General features: G+C 36.4%; 1 protein-coding gene across 4 annotated transcripts in view; it reads right to left on the bottom strand.

Moving 5' to 3' along the window:
* Window positions 1-214: 214 nt before the first annotated feature.
* LOC127578287 (potassium voltage-gated channel subfamily C member 2-like) overlaps window positions 215-15027 on the bottom strand; it is a 144409-nt gene continuing 129596 nt past the window's right edge. The window contains exons 2-5 of one of the 4 annotated variants that reach the window (XM_052030114.1): window positions 13161-14091; window positions 10429-10593; window positions 8797-8889; window positions 215-323 (exon numbers count right to left, since the gene is read on the bottom strand). In XM_052030114.1, the coding sequence (XP_051886074.1) occupies window positions 8828-8889; window positions 10429-10593; window positions 13161-14091 (1158 nt within the window). In that variant the 3' untranslated portion in view covers window positions 215-323; window positions 8797-8827. Of the gene's footprint in view, window positions 324-7952; window positions 9641-10428; window positions 10594-13160; window positions 14092-15027 lie in introns of those variants that run through there. The other 3 variants (XM_052030112.1, XM_052030113.1, XM_052030115.1) reach the window with 3 other exon arrangements.

Below are 15027 nucleotides of genomic sequence, written 5' to 3'. Positions count from 1 at the left end.
TCACTGGACATCACATTAGCTACACTGCAGATGATCTATTTTGCTCGGAGGCAGAACCAAAACAAAATAAGTGCACTATTAACATTGCCTGTCAGTGGTGTGCCAGTCCCCTGGCATGGGTCGGTAGCAGGCTTCTTCCAGCATGGGCACCACTGTGTCACAGCTTCCACTGGCAACCTTAACCAATTCTGACACTGTACTTCGGATTAATCCCGGTAAATCCACCACCAGCTGTGTGTGTGACTTGGAGAACGACGGCGTTTAGATGCTGTTCTCTTCTGGTGCAATCTTACCTGCTCTGCACGTCTCCACTCCTCTTCTCCCTGCAGGAAACATAAATATAGCAGATTCCATAGGGAAACCTATTGTCACTATTTGCTGGAACCATCAAAGTATAGAATCATAGAACAATAGAGCATTGGAGGCCTGGAGGTGCATTGTGCCTGTACTGGTTCTTTGGTAGCATCACTGAATTAATTCTATCCTCCTGCTTTTGCCCATCTCTTTTTTCCTCGTACTTATCCAATTCTTTTCTTAAAAGTTATTGAATTTAATTGAATTAACCTTTCAGTCACTGTTTTCCAGATCACAATAGTTCCCTGTGTTATTTTCTTTAAGTAGCCTTTAAATATTTTACCAATTACTTTAAATCATCTTTTCTGGCTACAGACACTCCTGTTCCTGGAAATAATTTTGTTTTACTTTCACCTTCAAACCCCTGTATAATCTTGAACTCTTCCATTAAGTCCCTACTTAACTTTCCCTGCTCTTACTGTGTCAGAACCCACAATGTTATATCTCTTTCATCAACTCAATGAATCAAAAAACACTCACATAGAAACTGCAAAGCATACTTTCAAACATGTCCTTTATCACTTGGAAACTTTAGAACTTTTCCTTATATGGCTGCTTAGAAGGCTTAGATGCCCAATGTAAACTGGGATAATTAATGGAATGGAAATTCCCAGCATAAAGGCTGCTCTATACTAAGATGTCCAACTGACATCACGTCCCATCATTAAAATGTTGAAATGTCTGTTTCCAATAGGAGCCCCATCAGTCATGCACTATACCCTTGAGAAAACAGAATATTACAGCATGCAAAACACAGTATTTTGTTCAGCGAGTCTGTTTTCATGTTTTTTCCTCCAAAGCAGTCACGGGGATTCAATACTTTTATCTCCATTGCCTTCAAACACACTATACATTGACAAGAGGCAGATGTCTGATATCTGGCAATGGACCTCATCAAAGAGGAAAGAGACTGATTCCTTACAGCAGTTGGTTCTGTGACTTCTTAAACTCGGGATATCCTTTATCTTTGCTTTAATTGTCCTTTGGCTCCAGTGGATGACTCTACAGTATATTCCTGCTCCTACCTCTTGGCCACCCACTACCTACATGCTAATCACCCAAATATGAAACTCGAATGCGATAAGCTCCATTGTGAATCAGTGCCAGAACTAGATCTTGTGTTAATTGGCTCAAACATTTCTATTATTTAAATACAAAACGATGAAATAAACCCAGAATATAATCTTTAGGAGAGAATAGAATGTTTTCATGTTTAATAACCATAACGTACAATAAAGGAAACTGGGAATGAAAATGGTTCATTAAGCTTAATGTAGCACCTCTACCTTAGCTTTCTATTGTATAAAAGATACTGTCCTTTTTTTAAATCAGAACTAATGCTTCTCACTGTTAGTTTCATCAATAAAAGAACTAACAATTTTATAGACTTTCCTGAATGGCAGAGTAGTATATCACCTTAAGTCTTCTGACAAACAGCAAAGGGCATACCTCCCTCTGTGTACTACTTTAATTAATGGATTAATAGATTCCTAGTACTATCTTGTATGTTATTTTAACAAAACCACAGACCTGTGTAGAAATAAAATATTTGCATTTATATACTGTCTTTCACATTCTTTTCAGGATGTCACAAAGCATTTTGCAGCCAATAAAGTGCTCTTGAAGTGTAGTCACTGTTGTGAGTGAGAAACATGGCAGTCAATTAGCATATTGCAGTTCCCACAAATAGGAATTACAGGATAATCTTTGTCGTTTTAGAAAAACTGAATGAGAAATAAGTATGGGCCAGTACTCCAGGGATAACTCCTCAGCTCTTCAAGTAGTGCCAGGGGATTTTTTTAACATCAACTTGAGAAAACAAATGGAGCATCAGATAAACATCACATTGGAAAGACAGCACTCCAGAAGTTCACCACTAAGCACACAACTGGAGCATCAGCCTAAGTTATTACGCTCAATTGTAGAATGGAACTTGAATCCAGAACCTAGGGAGTCAGAGGGGAGCTGAGCTGCTGTTGCTAAATCCCACAAGCAACATAATGGAATCTAATGTTTTCAACTATCAATTCAAACCTCTAAGATTTTATAGCAATATTGGGTGTAGAAGGAAGTCTGAGTATATCAGTGTCTGTTCCAATTTCACTTTCTAAGATTCATTGATAATCTATTCAGCAAGGGGTGACTGTTTTGATTAAGTACAGATTTAAATTATTTTAAATGTAAATCTTTGTTATAACTTTCAAACAAAAGTTGAAGAGGACAAACAGGCCGAGGAAGATTTTGTTTTAAGGGGAGTCTAAAAATATATACAGCATAAATAAATGAACCACTGGAAAATGGGTGCTGTAGTTAATTAAATGTTGCACTGACTTACTAGATAACTGATACATTTATATTATTATTAAAACAAATATCATAGATAGATATTGCCACCACAAGGAAATGGACAGTACAGGCATGTTACTCCAAATCATCTTGAAAATTAATACATTACTCCATTTATTATGGGAAGATAGAAACCAGACCAAGTGACCACAATCTTATATGCTATGGACACAAAGCGCATCTTATCACAATGGAAACCAAAACTAACATTGTTTTTGTAGTAAATCAGTTGCTTCTCTCTTCCTTCCGAGCAGAGACAGAAAATGGAAAGACAAACACGGCATAACAGTGTTAACATGCATATGATCAGAAAGAAAATATTAATCTACTGTGATTCATTCCAAGCAATAGAAAGAGCCCATTGGTCCATTATGTCTGTGTCAATTTACTGATGGTCAAGCCAAACTTAGATCTACTGGCTGACTTTCTTCTCAAAGACCTGTGTTATCTTCAGTCTATTCCTGCAATGCACCCACCTACTGCTCCCATCACCCAGAGCCTTGTATCAAGCTCAATTTATTCCTATCATGGTCTCTCCTCCTTCCATTTTCTGCTCGTCCTAAACAATCCCAAGCTAAAGGCATTGGTCCATTCTCCATTCTCTCCCAAAAGCAATGTACCGATCCCAGGTGTGCATGCAAAGTAGGCAGAGAGGACATGTGGGGCCACAAGCCCTCCCCCTCCCGGTAATCATTTACCTACACTAAGGCACACGCCTATTTACAATCTGGGTCTGTTTAAAATGCTTCTCAAAATGGAATGGCAATTAAATCCTTTCACATGCCACTGATCAATTCCAAACTCTTCCCATCATCTGAATTTCCACTATAGCACCATACTAATCCCAAACTAATCCCATTGTCTGAATTTCCGCTATGCTTCCATTGACCAAATCCCTACTCTACTCCTGCATCAATCCCAAATTAAATCTAATGACTGAATCTTCCCTGTGCCCCTGTATCATTCCTAACTTTATCCCATTGGTTGAGTCTCCCTTATGCCAATTTATCCCTAAATTTATCCTATTGGGCTTCCTATATCCCTATATCAATGTAAAACCAATCCCACTGAGCCACTCTTCTCTGTCCCGTATGAATTATTGAACATTTTCAAGATTGAGATGGATTTATGGACTAAAGGAGAAATCAATGGTTTTGGGGAACAAGCAGGAAAGAACACAGTTTAGGCCCAAGATCAGATCAGTCATGAGTTTACTTAATGGTGGAGCAAACTCAAGAAGGTATGTGGACAACTCCTGTTTCTATTTCTTCTGTCCTTATAAATGCAAATCATTAACATTGCTCCATATTCTCCCCACAGCCGTGGATAAATCACAAACTAATTCTACTACATTACACTCCCTCAAAGACCTCCATATCAATCAAACACTAAACTGTTGTTCTGATTTCTCGTCCTAGTCCTTTATCACTTCAATATATTTACACTCTCTTCCAATTACATAGTATGTTTAACGTACCAAATGAAAATTGACACCAAGCTACATTACTACTGTACTGAGCTAGATCTTAAGGAGTGGCTTAAAGGAGGAAAAGTAGGTATAGTCATTTTCTATGTAAAATGTTGTCATTGATGTGTGGTAGATGTCAAAAAATATATTTAAATTCATATGTGTACATATGTTTTACTATCTGTGTGTATTTACTGTTAACCATTTACAAAATCAAACCAGCATCAAATGACTTGCTTGCAAAATTCCAACATAGAAACACATCTTATGATCATTGTTTAAACAGGACATGTAACAGTAATTAATGCAAAATATGTAAACACTGGCTCATCCCCAGTTATTTCACTTTGGTGTGCCGTGCCATACAAGTCTTCCAGCTTTTCCCCTTTAAGATGCTCCTTTAAATCTATCCCTTTGACCAAACTTCTCCTTACCTGTCCAAATATCACAATTTTTTTTATTCATGGACAACACTGATTCATGGACAACACTCAAGGAAAACAATGGAAAGAGCAATTTAGTAATTTCTTCAGGATAGAAATCTATCTTATTTGTCTTCATACATATTGTAATGACTGAACTCATTTCATTTCTCAAATTTGGCTGCATTGACTTGGAGCTTAATTTTGGAAACATACTACAAAAATGTGGACCTGCTAGTAAATATGCATATTTAGAGCAAGTATCAAGGATATACTTTTATCCCTTGGTATTAACTTAACAAGAAATGTTGAAATAAAAACAGAAAATGCTGGCAAAACTCGGCAGGTCAGACAGTGTCGGTTCAGAACTGATGAAGTGTCCCAGACGTAGTAACGTTCATGGTAGAAACGTTATTTGTTTCTCTTTCCATGAACGCTGCCTGACCTGTTGAGTGTTTTTTAGCATTTTCTGTTTTTTTATTTCAAACTTCCACTATCTGGCTTTATGAATTTCATGAACAAGCAGAGTTATTGGTTTTTAGGCTGGGTACAGAATGGGTATTAATCTGGATTTGGGCAGCACAGTGGTGCAGCAAGTAGATCTGCTGCCTGAGAATTCCAGGACCCAGGTTCAATCCTCACCTTGGGTGCCATCTATGTGGTGTTTGTGCATTCACCCAATGACTTCATGTGTTTCCTCCAGGTTCGCCCTTTTCCACATGTCAATGATGTGCAGATGGGTAGATCAATCCGACATCGTAAATTGATGCCAGAATCTAGGTACTGTAATGGTAGATTCTAGGGGAGCTGATGGGAATGTGGAAAGAATAAAATGGGATTAGTGTAAATTAGTGCTTGATAGTTGATGTGGATTTAGTGGGTTGAAGCTTTTGTTTCTGTGTTGAATGGTTTTATGACTCTAACTAATTTTAGCAAATTTTATTGGCACAGTAGGATTGGATCTTTGGCTAATTTCCTGAACTATTTGCCTTGCTTTAACTTTTAGAAGGGGGTGGGATGGGAGACTGGGATTACTTGCTATCTACTTATGACAGAATTTTGGTCAGCATCCTTCTGTTGCATCTAACTTTTGGAGAGGAGGAAGGCCAAGGGAACTCAGAAACAGAATTGGTGAGTTTGGAAAGTGACAAGAGGGACAATTGACATCAGTAGAGGTGACTTTACAATAAAGTAAAAAGTCTTTACTTGCATTCTTGCAGTACTATGTTCCATTGCTTGAGTAACTATATACAGTTTAAGAAAAATCTGATCATTTAAGATCCAAGATCAATGAGGGACTGCAAAATAAACAAAAGCCAATCACAATATAAATGTCAACAGTGGACAGAGCCCTCAGAAGCTCAACTTGTTTGAAGGCCAGGTTGTCATTTACTGTTAGTTAGTTTGAACCCAACAGCATTAATATTGGTTCTCTAATCTATGAAGGAGATAAGGTAACAGAAATAATTTCTCTGCTGTTAAGTTTGATTTGTAAGAATTTTTCTGTGGATAATTCTTTAATTGTTTTGTATTAACATTGACATAATTAATATTGTCTGTCCTTTATACTTTCCTCCTGATTTTCTCTCTCATTGACTTACACTATTGTCAAAGTCAAAATGACCTTTTCTAGCACTTTTTGGAGAAAATCATTTTTTCAGTGGCAGTTCATAACCTCAAACTTGTTGTTTTTCTTCCTGTTCATCAGAGAAATATTTCCCAGGGCAGAAAATCTGAAATGAATGGTAACCACTATAAGGTTTATGAGGTTTCAACATTTTGTGGAGGAATCAATTTTATAAAAAACACTACCTCAAGACAACTGAGGCAATCACAATATGTTTCTAATCTTTGAAAGGAAATAGCTCATAATTTCCTGCATAAAATTTAGAAAATAAAGGAAATACTCAGCAGGTCTGACAGCATCAAGAGAGAGAGTGAGACAAGTTTTGATGAAACATTGTAAATCTGGAACATTAACTCAATTTCCTTCACCACAGATACTACCTGATCTGCTAAGTACTTCCAGTATTTTACTTCAGATTTCAGCATCTGCAATATTTTGCTCTTGCTTTCCTGTGTGAATAGTTAAATGTGCTAGCTTCTGCAGTGTAAATGATGCATACAAAGTATCCATAAAGTGGGCATTTCATAATTTATTTTTATTTTTATGGGGAAGTGGTTTACTTTAAATGTCTTTCTGAGGAAAATGTCAAATGATGCCACTCCTGTTTTCTATTTTCTAAATATTAAAAGGGACACTAAAAAGCTTCACTGTGGGGCAACAAAACATAGCTTGGCCAATATCCTGCTACTCAACATGAGGTGAGCACAATCAAAAGAAGCAATGATCCTAGTCAAACCAGATTGTTGCATCTCCCAACACAGACCTTTCTGTATTAATATCAGTGACTAAAACTTGCACCTTCTCTAAAGCAGCTGGATCTGTATTATAAAAATGTAACAAGGTTGTACATAGATCATGCACTACATTGTTCAGCCTGTTATATATCCCCCACATTACAATATACTTATTTTTGCTCCACATTTGAAGATAATAGTACATCCTGACTGTATAAATCCTGATGCCCATCTTTCATTCAATCACGGTAGAGAAAATCAAAGCACTGGGAAAACAATCCTTCAGCAACTACACTGCCACCAATGAACGAGCTGCCCTAGACTAACCAATTGAAACTATTTCTCCAGTCACACCAATGGCAAAATTGATAGAGTCAATTAATTTGCTGTGAGATACGACATCCTCTGTGTCACTTTAGCTTAAAGTGCGACAAAACCAAAGGAAACAGAAAGACTAACTATTATTTCCATTTATGAAAATTTTGTAAATTAAAGAAAACTTGTACTTTTTTCTCCTAATCTGATAATACTCTTGCAGTGTTTCATGCATATCCCACTTAGAATTCTTGTGACATAAATATCGTACCTAATAAGCCTCTGATATTCACATTCTGTTTAAATTCTTATGGTCTTGTTAACAAATAGAAGAGCACTATTTGCAAACTTGGTCTTCCTTTGGCAAATGCCATCAGATGCTAGAAAGTATAAAACTCTTTTTGTCCTTCTTATTAAAAAAAAAGTCACTTTATGTGATTAAAAGTGAACGAGAAATAACATAATGTCATCCATCAGGTCATCGTCAATACAACCATGAACTTCATACACATAGTTCAAAGATTTGCTGACTGTACCCATATTATGTACATCACAGACCACAAAAACATACAGTAAATTAAAAAATAAATGTTTAATATGTTCATATGTTCACAAACATAAAATATTGAACAATAACAATAGGTTGTAACAAAATTGCACAAAAATATTTTATATTAACGACTTCACAAAAATAGCAGAAAATAATTCAAAATGGATATGATTAAATGCCAGATGATTTTTTAAATTTAATTCCAGCTGTGTTTCCTGTAATTGCGTGCTTTTATATGTCTATAGCACTATAGTGTAGACTTATTGCAGGGAACAGGGTTAATACAGAAAAAAAAACATTGTTCTCATCAATGATATACATGTTTTATATACAGTTTCAGTAATGTCTGATTTCAGCATAACTAGATCCTGCCTCAGTAATCAGCTGAAGCACCCCAGACCATGTATACACAATATTTATAATTAGCTCATCCACTTTACCACATATTCACTTCATGGACAACTGATTCCAGACACTTACATTTGTAAAATGATATTTTAACTCTTGAAATCTTACCAATGTCACTTCTGAGATAAGCTATGCTTAACACCACTTTATATGCAGCATTCATCCAGAAAATCATTATGGCTAAAATCCCTTTACCATTTCAAAAAGACTGAAATCCTTGATACCAGTATAACACTGCAGTCAGTAACAGCAGCACCAATATAGTAATAAATCCATTGCTGAAATCTTTAAAATAAATATCTTTGCTGATAATGTTAACAAAACTGAACAATGTACATCTCTAAATATCAGAAATGTATATTTCCATTGATACATATTTTACAAGATATATCATGCAGATCATGCTTATAGGAATAGAACTATATACACATATAATAACTCATCTAGTTAACAGGTACATATATATGTTAATAATTAAGACATGAATATGGAGGTCCATTATGGTTTCAGTTAAACCAGCTAGGCATTTCTTGTTGGATTGAAAATGTTACCCCAGATGATGGATATGTTACCTCTTTTCATGTTTGTGCCTTCCTGAAGCCATTAAGAATGTGCGCTTGTCTCTGCTTGCGTGTAACCAGTAAAGACAACATCTTTGCAGTTATCTGCATGTAAACAATCGGAAACACTCAGTTCTACACACTTCATTACTCATCTTCTCTATAGAACAGTAATAAATTCCAACATGCAGAACAGTTGGCCAATGCTTTGTTCAGCAAATGGTGCAATACACACAAATATCCAGAGCCATCCACGTCCCAGAAAGTGCACATTGCTTGCAGACGATGAGACAGAATGTTCCATGCAAATGATTTAACCCAAGTCACATTGTGTGAACTCAGACAGAAGTCAAGACATCTTCGAAATGGATCAAAGTCACAGAAATGAAGTTCCAATGGAGTGATATCATTTGGAAGCACATATTTGTATTCAGTATCTCCCTGAAAAACACTTATCATTGAACATAGTGGCTAAGCAGATCTTCTAAATGCCCTTAGTTTGCAATGGTAATGCAATAAAATTAACATCTAAGCAAGACGCATTACTTTGCAAAGATTAAATGCAAAGGTCAGAAACTTCAATTAATGCAATTTTTTTTATATTTACAGTTATATCATGCAGGTTTTAAATATTACTGGTAGGGCTACACTTAAAGCTGTTGTTTCAATTATATTGTAATGCAGTAGAATGTAACTTGAATAAATTATTCTAAGCTTGTTTACAGTATAGATGGGATGGGAGATCGAGAACGTCTCAGGGGACAAGGTGAACTGTAGGGTGAAGCTACTGGAGACAGTCTTAGAGCATTACCAGCCAAGCCAGCTATGTTGTTTAGGCTTCTGGACTTTTCATATCCTTTTACAAAAAAAATGCACAGATATCAGTTTGCATCAGTTAACAGCCATGAAAACAACATTACAAAATTCAATGCAATCAAACATGATTTTCTTTACTACAAGGTGGCTTGGTTAAAATCTATTACTTTAACAGTGATTTGGGATTTGTAGTCCTTTCTGTGCCAAATGCATCAATGAATGTGCTAAAATAGTGCAGAGAAAAAATTGGGACAAACACATTAACTGGGGTTCTACACAGATTGCAATGGAGTTTCTGTTACAAGGGCACTGACTACTTTTATTAATTTTTAGCATAACATAGTTAATTCTGTCCACTGGGCAAACATAGCAGTTGTACTGAAACAGATACCAACTTAATGTAATAACTTGCAGACTGCTGTCTTTGTATAAAGCCCTCAAATTTACAGTTTACATCTTTTATTTAAAAAGTGAGCTGCGGTAAAGGTCAATAAGATATGCAAAACTTGATTGGCTAAGGATATTCTGTGCTATTTCAAAAAAAACAAGTAACAACATAAATTACAAGTTAAATATTAATGGTGAACTCTTCAGATATGACTGTCCTAACTGAAGCATTGATGGGCTTATACATGTAAGAGCGATCTCAATTTAAAACATACACAAACACAGACTCAAAAATGTATACTTGGATGTTCATTAGCTAATGCATTACAAGAAAAGTGACTGCACAGAGAAGTATGATATGAAAAATGCACTTTTTTCTAAATTAGCTTATGCAATAACTTTCAGAACATTTTTTTTAGCTTTCTAAGGAGAATTGCGTACCTTTCCTGATCCCTCCATCTGTTGTACACGCATAATCACCCGTTGTCAGCAAGAAACACGTTCCCCCTCTTCTGTTTTTGTCCCTGGTGCTAGACCGTCTGATTGGAAGCCTGTCTTCAGGTGATAGTGGCTGGTCACTTCCTGCACTGTCTTCACCTGACAACACTGTTCACATCACCATTCTATTTATTGTTTCTGAACATGCACCACTAGTTCAAATCAACAGTCTACAATCTGAATTCATAACAGATTCATGCAAGCGTGGATATGTTGTTGCCTTTTGAAATATTTATTTCTTATCAATAAGCACACTAATACACTAATGGGGTATGACAATGAAAATGCCACACACATTAGGCAAAGAAACCAGACACTCTGGGAAGAAGGATTCCATCACGGCCTACAATTATCACACAAAGATGCACATCCACAAACAGCAAAACTCAATGAAGTCAACAAAACAAAAATAACACCATGCACTATTGTTGCAAATGCTGCTAATGATTACTATTATATAGACCATTCTTTTTCAAATATGCAAATACATCATGAGCAAAAGAACAACACTGTCCATAAGAAAACAGCAAAATTTATCAATTGGAAAGCAAATTCCTGAAGCTTGTTTCATTTGTACTAACATTTAGGATTCTTTATAGCAAATAATGATCCATTCAACGCTAATCTTAATATCTAGTTTATATAGAATTCCCTAGAAGGTACATTTTAAAATGACACATTAAAAACTGACAAATTTAAATAAATAAAGATTAGATGCAGAAGTAACCAGTTAAACCATAAAATAGTGACATTTTGTTGTTAAGACTTTCAAGTAAATATAATGAGGTAATATTATACATTAACTAAAGTTCTTGAGAAATCTGTGCTGTGGAATTATTCCAGTCTTGCACTTGTTGTCTGTAAGTTGTATTTAGTTGTGGACTGGACTTTCAATCTAATGTAACCATGACTCTTTTGAAGAAAAAGAAACAGTGTTACATTCACTCAAAATTCTCATGGGTTCATGATCACTTGCCCTTTATTTTTCTTGGAACCGGAGGCTAATTTTCTTCCTCGTGTTCAGATAAAGAAATGCCAGGACAAAAAGCATTGAGGTCTCAGATATGGTCATTTACTCGAACAGGTGGAATGTCAGACAAGTTCAAAATGCATGTGCAATCTTCCTAGCAGATATCCTTCGTTGTTCTGCAATCATTAATGCTTAAGGAGAAAATCTACTCTAAGATTTTCATGGAAATTCATCTTTACAGGATACAAAATGGTGGAAAAGTGCCCATTTGCAATATTTTTTTATTGCATGCTAACAATTTATAGCCCAAGATGAATTTTACACCCAACTGCCCACCACCTGTGTTTCATACACTGCTGACTAGATCCAGCTGTTGCCATTTTGAACAACAAAGCTACACAAATTTTGGGTCATTGTTTTCAAGCAGTAAATGTCCATAAGGTTTTTCAGACTCCAGAATGGGGAAGAGTGCAGGCCACTTATAATAAATACACTCTTCTTTTATATTGGGCCTCTTTGGCTTCCAGTTTGCCCATTAATACCAACAACAGGCAGATACAATGCGATCCCTCAGTGGTGGCTGCACTATCACCACTGAAGCTACAGAAAGGTCACCAAACTGATTTAGATGCTATTAATATACCACTGAGGCTTGGCAGAAGCAGTTTTAATTGCCAACATTGCGTGTGTAAGTATCTGGTGTTTTAACAAGCCCTCATGATACTTTCCTGTTTGCTAGATTAATTTGTTTTTGTAGAGTGGGTGAAGGTTTTGGTTAAACCAGAGCATGGCATATGCAAGCATTGATATATGTTCCAGTAAACACTTTGCAGCTTGGAGAAAGGGTTGCTATGGAAAATTAGTGAAACTGAACTTTTGTTTAATGACAAGGAAATCTTTAAATGGTAAAACACAGGTAATCTCCACTTTCTGCCTGAAATACCCAAGAAGACGTTGGAATGGTTGTTCAGGATGGCCAAAGCTGTCCGTGAGCTGTAGAGGTGAAATAGGAAAGGCAGATGTTGCCTGGCTTCACAAAAGGTTTTATTGATGGAGCCAGATTCCAGTAAATGGACCTCTCAATGCCAGGTGCAAATAAGCAGAGGGTGCTTCGTGCCCATTTGTGCTGAGAACTAAAACCATTCAATGGATATTGAAGTAACCTCTTAATGTAAAAAAAACGGTACAAAATGCATCAATTGGGTATCAAGGTGACACCCAAGGTACCTGTCTGGAGGCTATCCAGCTTGCTCGACCTCTATTTCTCAAGTGTGTCAGAGGCAGATGGTGGTTGAAGCCTCTCTCCTATCACCTTGTGTTAATTTCTTCTAATCTTTCCTTTTATTGAGGATATGAGCATCTGGTGAAAGGGGTGTTACACAAAAGTGACATATGGTCAACATCATAAAGTCTATAATGTTTGTTTAATAGAAATAGCTGGATTAATATGTGTGCTCATCACTTGAGCATTTCTATTAGGAAGTTTCTATTGGGCTCAAATGAACAAGCTAGCTTATTTTAAAATTATGCAATCCCATTATACAGACTCACATATCTTAACTTGCTCATGACTGAAGTTAAAAAGTTAGAAAATATAACTTTTTAAATGGCCAGATGTACACTGAAGTCAATGTTCAGGTGCAGTGCGCAAACTAGTCGAAGTCCAGAGCTTACCAGGTTATGTATTTTCCATTCATTGCCTTACCTGTTCTGTTGCACTCCAACTTATCCTTCCCAAAAGGACATGCGTCACTCTGAGTGCTGTTGCAAGGTGTAGTCAGATCTGTTTTGCAGTATGTTGGAGACCCTGCTTGAGGAGCTTGGGTGATGTGCTTCTTTCTCTTTCTCGGAAGTTTTTGTTTTGCCATGGCCAGTGAATAGTACATTCCAAAATTATTGACAATAACAGGTACAGGCATCGCTATGGTGAGGACACCTGCAAGAGCACAGAGTGCTCCTACCAACATTCCTGACCACGTCTGAGGGTACATGTCTCCGTATCCAAGTGTTGTCATAGTGACGACTGCCCACCAGAATCCAATAGGGATATTTTTGAACTTGGTATGGTCACTGGCTGTTGGATCATTTGGGTTCGCTCCTATTCGCTCAGCATAGTAAATCATAGTAGCAAATATCAACACACCCAGAGCCAAGAAAATGATTAAGAGTAGAAATTCATTTGTGCTAGCACGGAGAGTGTGTCCAAGCACTCTAAGTCCCACAAAGTGACGGGTCAGCTTGAAGATTCGCAGAATTCTGACAAACCTTACCACCCTGAGGAAGCCCAGTACATCTTTTGCAGCCTTTGACGAGAGTCCACGGAGTCCCACCTCCAAGTAAAAGGGTAAAATTGCCACAAAGTCAATTATATTTAGAAGATTTTTGACGAATTCAAGTTTGTCAGGGCAGAACGTGACTCGGACTAAAAATTCAATAGTAAACCATACTACACATACTCCTTCAACGTATGTTAGTGCCGGGTCTGTTTCAATCTCAAGGTGTTGGATTAATTTAGATGAATTCCCATTTTTTACACGTTCTGTTTTGTTAACAATTTCGTTAAATGCCTCATGTGTCTCAAGGCAGAAGGTGGTGATAGAGACGAGGATGAACAATAAAGAGGCAAAGGCAATAAACTGAAAGAGAAAGTAAACATGCAATTATTTAAATTGGAAATGACATAGTTTCAAGTGATTTGGTTAGTTACAAAAGAAACTAGTAGCAGACAAAACTATTATTCAATTATTAATTACGGTAAATTAAATCTAGACTTACAAAAAATATGCTTTGCAATATTTGGAAAGTATCCACAGATGATGAAGCCATTAGTACTTTGCAACTTTGCACTATACTGTACAAGTAACATATAATACATTGGGATGTTCACTCTCTCAAACTTATAATGTGCTACTGTAGATGACTAATGTAAACTTGTTTAATTTGTTTTCAAACACAGCCTCAATTTTATAGTCCAGTGTGTACAAACTGCATTATTATTTTGCATCCCAATTTTTACATTATCATTACCTTTCCTGGAATCCAAATTTATTTTAAAACCTTAGCATGTAAATGAAATCTTTCTTAAAGTGTGTTTCTTCATGCTGCAGCCATTGCAAACATTAGAAAATTGCAGAAATACACTCTAATACTTGATTAAATGATAAGTAGTGCTATTGAGAGCTGAAAAGGAAGGGTCTACACAATGATTTAAATTAACAAAATATTCTAAGATTGTCATCATGTGTAATACCTCATTATTTATTGAGATATTCTCAAAACGGTGGCCTGGGGAACCTTACTTATCATGCTCTTTATGAGATCAGTTATATTACTACAAGTATGCAACCAAGCTGCTCATAGAACAGCTGCTGGCAAGGTGTTGCTGAGCTTCTTGCTAAACTACAAACCATGACTATAAAGAGGCCAAAGTGAAAACATTGATGAATTCCACTGTACATGGCATTCAGATCAATTACTTTTCCCTTCTAATTTGCTCAGGTAAAACTTGGACAACTCAAGGTACCCAGCATTAACATGCTTTTATGAGCAGCCATTCTTTTATAAACTTGCAA

Source organism: Pristis pectinata, chromosome 15 (assembly GCF_009764475.1).
Source record: "Pristis pectinata isolate sPriPec2 chromosome 15, sPriPec2.1.pri, whole genome shotgun sequence".
Taxonomy (NCBI): Eukaryota; Metazoa; Chordata; class Chondrichthyes; order Rhinopristiformes; family Pristidae; genus Pristis; species Pristis pectinata.
This window is presented reverse-complemented; position numbering and strand designations above follow the sequence as displayed.